The sequence below is a fragment of the Chenopodium album genome, chromosome 4, assembly GCF_948465745.1.
Source record: "Chenopodium album chromosome 4, dcCheAlbu1.1, whole genome shotgun sequence".
NCBI classification, from domain to species: domain Eukaryota; kingdom Viridiplantae; phylum Streptophyta; class Magnoliopsida; order Caryophyllales; family Amaranthaceae; genus Chenopodium; species Chenopodium album.
Window position 1 is genome coordinate 76,749,509 of NC_137837.1, and position 13,391 is coordinate 76,762,899.

The window sequence follows — 13,391 nt, forward strand, 5'->3', positions numbered from 1 at the left end:
CAATGTTGTTTATTTCATGATATTTATTAATAAAACGATAAAGTATCTTTGCGTAGTAAATACAGCCACAAGATTCGAGCAAATAGGTATGATAAAATTCATTAACCGTCTCTGATTCTATATTCGGTTCATCAATTTGCAAGGGTCGTATGGTCAGCGTGTTCAATTCATCGACTATATAGAATATATCATTGCTCACGGGATCTTTTACATATGAACGACCATATATAACCCCATTAAGAGTAACCAGGTTTGTTATACGTGCTTTCGTCCCATCTTCAAGCTCAACACTTTGTACGACCCAATCACACGTATCAGCCCATGGCCGGCAGAAAAACAACAGGCTATCACAGATATCACTAACAATGGATAATAAAAACATACAATTATCATCAGCAGGGGATGGGGATGGGGATGATGTTAGTAAGCACACAGGTAACCCTCCAACAGGTACATCATCAGTTGGTAAACGCGGAAGACTTGTGGTCTGTAGAGTGGTAATGTTGAATAAAGAATAGATGCAACTGTCCTCCTGATCGCGTAGAATTAACCAGCCATGAAAAAAAGCAATTGTTTCCTTGTGGCACAATTCAGGGATACTTTTCATGTACGATTTCGAGTCACCGGGGGAGTAAAAAACCTGGAGTTGTTCACACTCACTAGAGTCACTATCATCATCATGGTCATGGGTATACAGAAGCCAAGGTGTTTGTGTTTCCTCAAGAGAGAGAGGCCATGATTCGTCAAACTCTTTTTCATTCATTGCTGATTAACAACTTATCTAGCACACAACCTTAAAAAATTACGACTACTGTCTGTAATTTGTAATTCTGTTGTGGCTTCTTCATAAAACAAATTGCAAATTTATAGAAATTTTTAGTTGTTTACATATCATACTTAAACTAGGAAACAAATTTAATCAAACGTAAGAGGGCAACATTATTTTAGGATATTATTTAATTAGCTAACATAAACATATCCTTAAATTAGGAAACAAAATCACGTAGAGATAATCTTCTTGATTTTATAATCAAAAGATTTTTTTTATTTTTTTTTTTTTTACAAAAAAAGAAAATTTCAAAAGGTCTGTCAAAAAAACATCTAGATCGTTTCCAAAAAAAAAAAAAGATCTTGATATTATCTTTTACTCGTATAAATCATATTAGGACAGCAAAATAAATTTACCTTCCCACCATAAATTCAACAACCTTACACAGAACTGAAATTTTTAAAATGAATACCTGTGTTATTTTATGTATGCAGGTGTTACTTCTGCTTCGTGCCGGAGCACCGTGTAAGCTACATTGCCACTGCCTTCTCGGCCTGAGATAAACCTCAACTAATTAGGTCCACCACTCAAAACGTTGCAGAGATGATGATTCATAATCCTAATTATAGATAATTATCGATGATTTAAAAGGAATGATAATTTCAAAAAATATATTGCAATGTAGACAAGTTTTACGAAGGTAATCGGTAAAGTTCGAGCACCAATGTCAACTGTATGTCTCGCATATTTGAACCAACAGTAAAACAACAACATATGATTAATCCCTTCAGTTTGCTACACCAGGGATATTCTATAACAAAGAGCTTCCTTAGTTACATCTCTTTGTCGATTTATTGAAAAAAATGTTCAATGATTTAACAGTGCAATGAATGTATCTTTCTAAAATGGGTCTTTAGTATTTTCCAGGTATTATCTAATTATATTCTTGGAAGTTGGCATGACCCGTTGCTTGTGCATGCTCCACAGCCTCCTGCAGTGACAGTACAAAATTCGAGCATCATCATAATTTGCATTCGGAGACGACACCAAATATTATATGAGTATGCCACTAAACAAACGATGTAAGGGATCCTACCTTCTGTCCTTTAACTCTGATTTGGCAGACTCCACAACGCAATGTGAAGTTGGCAGTGTCAGTAAACTTTCTCAGCCTGAAGTGCAACAAAGTGAAATTAGACAGAGTAGCACCATCAGTCTCAACTGAATAACATTCTCAAAAGTTGGCATCATCATCTACAGAATTGATAATGAGCCTAATAGGCTTACATTCACATACTACTTGAACTTGGGTCGGTCAAAGCTGAATTCAGATCGAGAGTAGGTTCGAATATAAATCAAAGAGAACATATGAGTTATGGTTTATGATTGATAATACATTTGTACGAGAAAATGTGAATATCACAGCTTTTAAGAATATTTGATTAAATTAAATTGAGCTTGTGATCCAAGCTCAAGCTATTACCCAGCTAAGTCATACATTACTAGGATCAGGAAGCTTGGCTCAAGTTTTAATTGGTGTAGCGGAGACTCAGTAAGTCATTGTCAGTTGTCTATCATCTTAAACTGCAGTATTTTGACATGCAAAAAATTAAAGCAATAACTAGCTCCAAGAAAATTATGCAAGGGATCAAATACCTATGCTGCTCCTTCACAAAATTCTGAGCAAGGCTCTCAACAGGCCCTATGGTTCTGTCATTGCTTACAGCAAATATTGTTAGATCGAACTCTTCTGGAGCACCTTCAGCGGGAGATATCTGTTAACACAACCACAAATAATGTAAAATTTCTAAATAACATCCAATGGATTCATCAAGGTGCAGGACTGAAAGAGAAATGCCATGTTAAACGAACACCCACACCCCAACCCCCACTCCCCCCCCCCCCCCCCCCACCTCTACCCCTCTCAACAAAAGCATTTAAAAGGTTAAGGAGCTTACAGCCAAAGCATCATAGTGAAGCCCATCATAAAGAAGCATAGCCCTTTCACTGAAGTTACGATCCTGGTTTAATACCCAAACAAACAAGAATAAACAAACAGAAGGCTTTAGTATCAAGAATTGGATATTGTTTAGTGAATACAGAATAAAAAGCATACTGACCTGACCATACAAATCACATCGAGTTGTCTGAATGTCATAAGCTGCTATTTCGCGCCCATAAAAATCAGCTAATATTGAAAGTTCTATAGCCCCTATTAAATAAAATACAATACAAGCTGTCAAGAACCACAAACAACTCTAGATTTTGGGAGAAGATTATATTCTAATGCTTAAGAAGAAGGGAAAAAAAAAAAAAAAAAAAAAAAAAAAAAAAAAAAAAAAAACCCACAACAGCTTAAGAAGATTATATTCTAATGCTTAAGAAGGAAAAAAAAAAAAAACCCACAACTGCACTAACAAAACATAAAAGATAATGTAGTGCAAAAAATATACAAAAATCCTGGGAGTTGAGGACTACAGGGGACTGTTTTAATACATTGGAATATAATAAACCATTGTTTTTTTGTTTTTTAAATCATGACCTCTTTACAAGCAATTATGAAGCCAATTATAGCATAATCATACAGGACATCCATGATTAGAGGCAATATACTCATTAAATTTTCCTAGACATGCTCACGCAATCCAAGTTAAGACCCCTCACACAGCATATATCCACCTCATACTTCGCTTGCTCATGATTTTCTAAAAATGTTCAAACTATAATTCAAAGCCTGGGTTGAATGTAGAGAAGGGCAAAAAAAAGGGTAAACGTAACTATGTTATAGTAAACAATGAGGTTAACAATTTCATAAAAGTAATCCTTCTCTTTGGCCAGCATAAAAAATAAAGGAATTTTAAATCAATCACAAATAGGTTAGGAAAAACAAGATAGCCAGTTTATGGAAAAGCCCCATAATAGATATAGAGCACTGAAAATAATCCACCGTTAGATTATGGTAGATCATATTCCATTTATAGAAGAACTTAATACACGATAATACGAAGTTTTTGTATTTGAAATTTACAGAGTAACAGACCATTATATGCAACAAGAGCTACAATTTATCGATTGAGAAAGTTACTGAGTGACTTTCCATCATTTCTACTCTAATGCAAAAGAAATAAACAGTAACTTTTAATTAGAAAGACAAATTACATGAAATGCCAAGGTAAGCTCACTCGTTTGAGTCTATAAAGGCACAGTTCCAGATTCAATCTCAGGTGAAATTATACTAGGTTAATGTTGGAGTAATCTCCCCACTAACCAAAGAAACCTTTCATAACATATTAGTTACTCATCCCAGATTCATAAGTTAATCTGAAGAAAAAGGCCACTCCTCGTGAAAAATATTTCCTTCATAATCATTAATTTATGTATCAACAGTTTAATCATGATCATTACAAGACTTCCCTTGGCACACAAATTGAAAAAGAAAAAATACTCATTAATTACATGCCTTAAATTTTTTGACATATACTTACTCATAAACTGCTTTCAAGATTTTCTCAACTATAGCACATAAATTCACTAATCTTATAGAACATAAGAGAGAGATGTAACCTGAGAAATCTGATCAGGACCTAAAGCTCTAAATTGCAACATAGACGAAAGTTTAGAAAGCATAAATTCTTTGAGAAATATTAGATTATAAGCAGTGATATTTACAAACCAAAAGAATAGCATGAGGTTGTACCATAATCTGTCAAGGCTAGAGTTCAACCAAGTTGTCATCAGCAGATTAACTTATAGGTTATTAAATAATTGACTGATAGTTATCATAGTATCGGGTAGTAGTATCACTATTCTTTTCTTTTTGCTAGAGCAACAGAACTAGATTAGTGCCAGAATTAGCGACAGTTAAAATTGGCAAGTAATCAATGCCCAGATGGTTGACAAATAACTGAGCAATGGAAGCATTTATTTCAAAAGAAACTTGTGCATCTAGCAGTGTTTAAGCAAATAACACACACTTAAACAAGCCAGCTGATCTTTTGAAAGGTATCAGCTAAAAATTAATTGCAAAAATGGAAAACATGAGCCATGGTGCAATATTTGTTCTGGTGCAAAAATGGAGCCAAATGATGTTCGAACATTACAATGATTGGTTTAAATAATCAACATATTACATATAATCATCTTTGGTTCATAAATTTTGCAAAGCAACAGCAAAGAGATAACTATGGAATAAAGAATAACATGGCAACTTAAGAGACTGTCATGTGGAGAGAACTACATATGATTCAGATCATTTAATATTGATGTTGAAGTTTCTAATCTTTCCAAAGGAATCCACTTTTCGAAAAAGGTAACACCACCAAAAGATTACTTGGAAAGAATAAATACATCCATACAGCCATGATAGATAAAAGTAAGTGTGTACTGTGACACAAAAGAAAAAAGGAAGTCAAGAGGTATTCAGCTGACAACAGAAACCCCTCTTATTTTGTTTGTTTTTTTTTAAGGATAAACCCTTATAATTCAGGAAAAAAAAAGAGAGAGAGTACTTCATGGAGCCTGAATTGCAGTCACGGAGTCAGATAGCTCCACCACTGTAGACCCTATACGTAGAATTATATATTAATATTAAAATCTAAAGACCCACAGCTACATTCGCAACTAGAACTCCTTCATGCACATTGAGTCATTGCTACTTTGCTAGTAATAGCCTGATAAAATTTATTTCTTCTTCCAACAGCAGGGAGTCCACAAGCCAGTCCTATACTTCAATTTAGCTCCAAAAGGTCTTTCCTTAAGTTATATGATCTAGTGCCTACTTAACAATCAGCAGATGGGCTGTACTTTCAATTCTTTTCGAACATTGGTGAAAAAGTTGGATTAAGAAGCCGGAATATGATAGAGAAGAATTGGTATATAAGGGACATGTTAGCCTACTTCAATTTTAGCACAGTGAGTTAAAAATAATTCAGTTTTGCCATGGCTATATGCTTTAGATTAATTAGTTCAATAAGGCTAAAATACAGCTAGTATGTTACCCATCATGCTTTTACTGGACACATTGAACTTAATTGACCTAAAAAAGAGAGCTTCATAATTGTATTCCAGTATTGAGTATATTGAATTACATCACTTGTTCATGGTCAGGTCAAGCCACCATGCCTAATATAACAAAAGAAGGATATAAAGAGTTCACTTTCTTATATCTATTAGAGTATTAGGTAAACAATTTGGAAACACATGCATGTGACTACATACAGCAACTTCAGCAGATAAAGGATGAGAGCCACCAGGCTTACTTCAAAGAATCACAATTATAAACATAAAAGCTCCACCAGCTAATAATCACTCTTTCGAATTTTAAAGACGAAAAAAAAAGAGTCATAACAAACCTCCCCATTTCTCTGAATCAAGAATCCATGCGCAATATTCTTCATTAGTTTTCCCAAGAAAAGCTTCAGAGTATTTTACAGGATCGCTAGACACAGTAGCAGCTATAACCTTCCAAAAATAACAATAGATATTATTTTTCCTGTTTAGTAAAGAGGAAATAAAAGAAAGAAACAGACTATCTATACAAGAAGCCAATATTCAACAGAACAAAATCCTATAAACATCCAAGTGCCCAATCATAAATAGTTATTTCACATCCTCTGTTTGATGGGAAGTTATACTTGACAGAAATCAAAATCAAAACTAACATATAGATTCTTTAGCAAGAACATATTGTCCCAAATGCAGCTATTACATTGTGCAAATAACAAAGGAGTACATAAGGAAAAAAAGCCAGATATTCCCACAATTCGATTGTAATCATTTTAACAAGGCAGCCAAATCTTTTATACTGTGTATAATATAATTTATTTGTTAGAAGTCCACTAACAATTTAGCCTCAACTCCATATTTTCCTCCCTCATAATGAATGTGACATACTACCACATACAACTTCATTTATTAATCGACACAGAAAGGCTAGATGATAAAACGAAGAAGAATCATATAAATGCAGATACACACCATATTATATATTTCACCATTCTAATCAATCTAACAACTTAGCCCTGAAAATTTTTACTGGTATTAAAACAGATCAGGAGTCTCACCTGTCTTAATTCAGGAGCCTTCTTACTATCATGATCCATGACATATCTGCAAAAATATGAACAATGTGAAATCTGTAAACACCTCGCGCAGTATGCCAAGAAAATTTAGCTATCCTTGGATCGAAACTTACCCAACAGCATTGAACAGACAGCTGTTATCAGACGGGATTACACGCCTAACAATAATACCTTCCATATTACAGAACCAATATTACACCTGTAAGTAAACAAAATTACAATCCGCATATCAGAATTCATACTGAAGGCATTGGATAAACAAGAACAAAGGATTAAAAGGCGATGTTGAAGAATTCGGAACGAATTGTGCTTCAAGAAAAATGAACATTGCATAGCATAATGTAATTCAATGTCAGGCATGTAAACTAAAGAAACCAACACAGTATCAATTTCAAATTTGGGGAACAAAACAAAAATAATTCAGCAATGATAATGACACAAAGGGGAGTTTAGCTTCTAGAATCCAGCAACAAAGTAACAAAGAATAACAAATCAAATTGAGTAATTCTTCCTATTCCCCTGAACAAAGAAGCAAACAATTTTAATATTTTTTCTTAAAAAATAATAAAATTATAGATGGGATGTATAAGAAAACCATGAACAATAAACTGATAAAATACCAATTTATCAGCAGCACCAAAACCATCCAAGATTTGCAAAATAACCCAGAAATCTTCTTGAAGCATCATAAACTATGCATACCCAAAATGTAAATCCACCATCGAAAACAACCAGAAAAATTTTGCAGCAGAAAAATGAAAGAAATCAAAATTGCAACAAAACATTTATTGAAAGACTCACAATTTTTGGAATCTGTTCTTGTTCTGGAAACTTAGAGCTGGACAAACGGAATTCTCTTTACAAATTTTGCACCGATTTGTTGGGAAACGTTTCGTATAGAAGAAAGTTATCTGGAAAGTAATCTGGGTTTCTAATTTTAATTTGAGAAATCTGCCATTTTTAAGTTGTAGGCTGTCTGATTGGGTCCCACTATCCTACTATTTGAAGAAAGGTTGATGAAGGAAGAAAAGAATATTTTCTTTTACTTAAATTTTCATATCCAAATGTACACAAATTATTTTGCAAGAAAGTTGGTGTCCTAATCCAAGAAAAATAAAAAAGAAATCTCAAAAAAAAAAAAAAAAAAAAAAAAACTTTTGGTCATTTTTTTTTTTTTTTTTTTTTTTTTTAGCTTTAAATTTTTATTTATTTATTTATTTTTTAAAAAAAAAAAAAAAAAAAAAACTAGCTCCCAACTATCACGAGATTACGATTAATGCAAGGGGACATACAAACAAAAGACATAAACTGGGGTTTGGGATACAACATTCATGATCAGCTAGACAATACAAATAAGGTGATTGACAAATTCCATTACAAAAACTAGTCATATATTTAACCTTGTTTTAGTGTTTCTTTACGCTTTTTGGACTTGCTCAAAGCTTCAAAATGATATTTGTACTACGTAATATATTTAACCTTTCTTGTTCTTCACCCTTGACGTATACAACCTTCTATGTTTCATTGCCTTGGCTTTTGAACATGAAGGTAGGGGGTGGGGGAAAAGATTGCACTTGGTCGGGTTTAAAAGCCATGAAGTCATCTTCATTAGATCCCACGAATTTCACTTTTTAGCAATATTAGTGGAGGATATTCTCACGTAAGAAAAAACTTCACTCCCTCCTCAATGCTTGAACCTTCATCATTGTTATTAGTTAGACAAAGAGAAATAGGTTCATCTTTCTTCTCAACAGTAGGTAGTATTGGGCTTACCAAACCCAACAATATAGTTTGGGCCGGGTTATTCAAGACTATTTATGGAAGGATTATTCAAAGTTAAATAATAGTTGTGATTATTATGAGAAAAATCTGATAGTTCAGATTATTTTTTTCTAATTTTTTAAATAATAAAGTTATAACTCAATTTGTACCTATGAACTACTTACTACTACACATTAGTATTCTATCAATACAAATTCTTAAATGGACCTGGTTCACACTAATTTATTGTGGACCACGAACATTAGAGAAAGTATGGTTGTTTTATTAATAAAAGTTCACTATAATTAAAAAAAAGTTCACTATATTGAAATAAAAATCATTTTGGTAATATATAGGCCTAAATGGTTACTTTTGTAATGAAATATTTTATATACTGATCAATATGAATTATAAAGGCCACTATGTTAAAATTAGGGTAATAGCGTCGTATTTCAAGTTCACAATATTATTAAACGTTGTAGTAGTTTTAATAAAGGTTACTAGGTTAAAAATAAGGTTACTATGTTAAAAATAATGGTCACTATGTTCAATATAAAGTCAGTTGCGTGTGTATAGACCTCGGGTCCACAATAATATTATTGTGGACCAGGTCCACGCAAGTCTTTTTGTTCTATCAAAGATAAAAAGTCTAAACCTCAATTAAATCCTAAAAATTTTACTCCAAATTTTATTCAAAATAAAACTCTAAACTTTTTTTTTTTTTTTGGATCCTACAAAATCTATCTAACTTTTAATCTTTTATTTTACAAAAATCTATTCAAATAAAATCTTAGTGTAACCGCTAAGTGTCTTTGTCTTGCATTCAGGCTAAAAATAAAACTTTATACTTCTATACTATATATAAAAAGACGTTTCCAATTAAGTTCACATGATACGTGACACTTTCTCGGCATTTCAAACTCTTGATATCAAGGTTAACTAATAAGAACATAACCATTGAACTATATCTTAATATGTGTCTTTAATAGCAAAAAGAAATTATAAGTACTAGAATTTTGTTTTTGATAGAGATTATAATAAAATATTTGATCATGAATACATTCACAATTATTACTCGTGTAAATTTGTAATACGAGTACATGTTAACCTGCGGCATCCCCCTATCCAAAAAAATGATACAAAGTATGATTTAATAAGTTGTTTACTTATATCATTTACTAGTTTAATCATGATATTGTTACAAACTCATAATATTTACTATTTCGAACCAAAAAATCTCAAAGGAAAATAGTTTTTCATTTCATTGGCAAATCAAAACAACACAACTAGGCAAATTCAAGGTCATTCCTTTTCTTTTTCTTTGTTTCCCTTTAATCTCATTCCGTTTACCCCACTAATTTCTTAACCCATTCCCCCCAACATTTATAAACCCTTCTTCTTCGCACTTTTTGGAAAAAAAAAAAAAAAAAAAAAACCCAAAATAATAACCACCGCCACATTCTCCACCGCCGGCCACCACCCCACCCTCCGGTGTAGGAGTGTGTGAACGGGAACAAGATATGTGGCAGTGAAGTTCGCACCTTTTATTGTTTTTTATTTTTATATTTATTTTTAAATAATTAATAGGATGTTATTGATCTTATTGCATTTTAATTTCAGGGTCTTTGATTTTTTGAGTGTTAACGAATTGGGGAATCGCCTGAATTACATTTGGATGGCTTGGAGGAGGGTCTGTAGCCGAAAGGTTACTTCTTTTTCCTTCAATTTTATTGATTTTGTGTTGTTGTTTTTGAGCTTAGTATGGGTGAATTCTATGAACTTGATTCCATAGCTTTGTAATGTTCTTAATTTAACTCGGATCTTTGGTTTTCTAAACCCTGAGGATAGAGGGGTTTGGGGTATTATAAGTTATGCAATTGACAATGTTGAACTTGTTGGAAACTATTCACTCAATTAGACAACTGAATTTCAATGAAGTTTTCAAAAATATGTTTTTGTTTCGGAACTAGTGAAGCTTTTAGAGGGGATTTTCACATCTTAAAGTGGGTGATTAGAGATGGATCAGGGTCAGGGTCAGATGTCTTTCCTTTGTTTGACAACTAAATTGGCATTGGGAACCTTATACTTTTGCTTGATTGATATAGACTTAATGACCAAGAAGGAATTCGAGCTTAGGATTTGTGATGTCGTTGTGAATGAAAATGACGTCCTTATATTTCAAAACCATGATCTAGATTCATGGTTACAATGTCAATATGTAAAAAAAAAAAAAAGTGGTTCATTCCTTTTGATGTCAGTTCTCTTTATGGCCTTGAGCTAAATAGTATGTTTGACGGTAATACTCTTATTTTCCTGTTTATAAGAGTGATCATTAAGATGATGATGATTTAGTTTTGATTTTTTAATTCTTGGTTTGGCATATTCTTCAGAGATATTGCTACAAATTAACTCCTGCACTCAGAAATATTTTTAGTCATTTATGCACCTGTTGTCCCAATATGACAATCCGGAGACTTGACACCCTATCCGATACCTTTTCTTTTTCCTCCTGGGGAGTGGTTCCTGAAAGTCCTGCTATATAAAACTCCTTTGAAATAACTTGCCATAGATATCCTGTTTGTTTGCATGGTGAGGGTACTGACCTGAAATGTCGGAGATGCCTTCTATTGGAAGATTTAAGTAGTTGGAAAAAACTTATTTCCTAGTATGACTCTACCCTAGTTGCCTCTTTTCTAAATATGATAATGAATATAATCTTTAATCAAGTGAGATATGAACTGACCTGCTTTAGTACTGGATGGGTCACAGTGACAATGAAATTGTTGGTGGTTTGCCAGGAATTTAGAAAAAAAAAAAAAAGCAAGAACATTAAAATTTGGTCTCTGAAAGAAAAGCTTTTCAAAAGCGTGGTTAATGTTGAAAATTTTGATTTCAAGTTGGCCCTGTTCATTTGCAGTTTTGCTCAGTAATAGGGCTGAGATTGATTAACGTTCTTGATCCTATACAATGATATTAAGCTGGACATTATTAAATTGATAATGCAAGGGAGGTGTAGCCCATAACCTTCTTGCTTACTTAATTGTGGACTGCTGAGTTATCACGGAGATTATGAACCTGGTCAAGTTTGAGTTCTACTTTCATGAAACCAACCTATAGTACTATGAATGGTCCACCCACCACCTTTGTTATGACATATCCTAGTTTTCTGGATTTAGGCTTGTCTGACTCCATCCCAGGCCCTGATTGAGTTGGACCGTCCATGCCAGATATTGGTTCCAGTATATAAACTTCAGAACATTCTCTGTCACGAACAAAGAGCTCTAGAGTATCGTGATACCTTTTTTTCCCCCTTCTTCCCTCATCTTTGACTGTGGGCATCATTGTTCTGGTTCTGTTTGATTGCATAAAAGAATACCCTGGAATATTATATATTGTGTTTATTTATTAATTATGTACATTTTTCTCATAAGTTGAGGAAATTTATGTCAACATTGTGTTTTTACCTTCCTGCTTATTGTAGGTAACTTATATTGCAAGTCTAGCAAACTCTTTGGCTATTCCAGCTCCTGGAGGTGCATTGGTGTCAAGATCTTACTCCAAGCATGCTATTAGGTCAATCTTAGAATCAGAGCTATGGATGCCAGGTAAAGTCAAAATGTGCTTTTCCTATCTGCTAGTCCTGTTCTCCTGTATCGGTTTAATTGTGACTGGCCTTTGATAGGGTTCATTTATCAATGGGTAAATACAAGTTAATCTCTGAGATACACAAAATTTGTTAATCACATGGCATTTTTGTAAATAAATCAACAACTTTTTCAATAAAAGTGGGTCCCACAGTGATGATGACTAGATAAAGTTGATTTATTTACCAAAATGCCATGTGATAAACAAATTTTGTTTATCCTAGAGATTAATTGGGGCTTCGCTTTATCGTTTATCCTAGAGATTAACTGGGGCTTCGCTTTATCAATTACAGTATTATTTTATGGAAAGATAATTCTTCTAGGTTTCTAATGACTAGTACCTTTTCCTTTCAATTTTTTCTTCTTCTTCTTCTTTTGTGTGTGTGTGTGTGGCCTTTGATATGGTTCGCTCTTGTGAAGGTTTTTTTAAAACAAGCTAGACATATCTTAATTTTTGACTCAAATATCGATATTATTATTTGACCTTTGCTTTTGTTATTTTTTGCTGTGACAGGGTCATTAAACAAGCTACAGTTTCTTGGTGGTCTCAATCACAAAGCTTTGACTAGGCGGCCTTTAGTGCGGTGAGTTGATTCTTTTTTAAGAAAAAAATCATATGCTTACACATCTTGCCTATTGAATAATCAGGAAAAATTGACAATTGTCTCAAGACTCTCAACTATGCCAATCCTTAAATAGGGCCCATCTGAAATTTTGTTTAATTAGGTTCTGTTCTATAACCAGGAACAGTCCCATGATTGTGGGATGCCTTCCCCAATTGGTCCTTGGTGACCTATGCCTTGAACAATTTGTAATTTGAAAGTTACTATGCCATGTGGAGTGATTTTATTGGTTCCCTTGATCGTTTTTCCCTTAAATGAAAGAATTAAATAAAATTCCCTATCCTTTCTCTCTCTTGTGGCCCATGGCTTGTCCATCTTTAGGTCATCTCCAACAACCCCTGACCACACATAGGATTCACCGGCAACCCAAACCCTCACAGGAGTTTAGTTGATAATATTTTTTTAGTAGCATTCAGGCAGCTAGAAGAGAAATAGAGCCGCCTCAGTCAAGATGAAATTGCAGTCTCAAGGCAGTTGGTGTCATTGTGTTGCAGTTTAATTCCTTTTGCTTGTG

At 33.5% G+C, this 13,391-nt stretch overlaps 1 protein-coding gene across 1 annotated transcript; it reads right to left on the reverse strand.

Annotated features, from left to right (window-relative positions):
- Positions 1-1,576: 1,576 nt before the first annotated feature.
- LOC145629379 (OVARIAN TUMOR DOMAIN-containing deubiquitinating enzyme 2-like) lies at positions 1,577-7,918 on the reverse strand. The gene is made up of 9 exons (XM_081681974.1): positions 7,651-7,918; positions 6,963-7,048; positions 6,832-6,877; positions 6,121-6,229; positions 2,890-2,981; positions 2,728-2,790; positions 2,426-2,544; positions 1,866-1,941; positions 1,577-1,760 (listed from the first exon to the last, which is right to left on the reverse strand). Exons 2-9 carry the CDS (start codon positions 7,025-7,027, stop codon positions 1,704-1,706), a joined length of 627 nt encoding a protein of 208 aa, XP_081538100.1. The 5' UTR covers positions 7,028-7,048; positions 7,651-7,918; the 3' UTR covers positions 1,577-1,703.
- Positions 7,919-13,391: the final 5,473 nt, after the last annotated feature.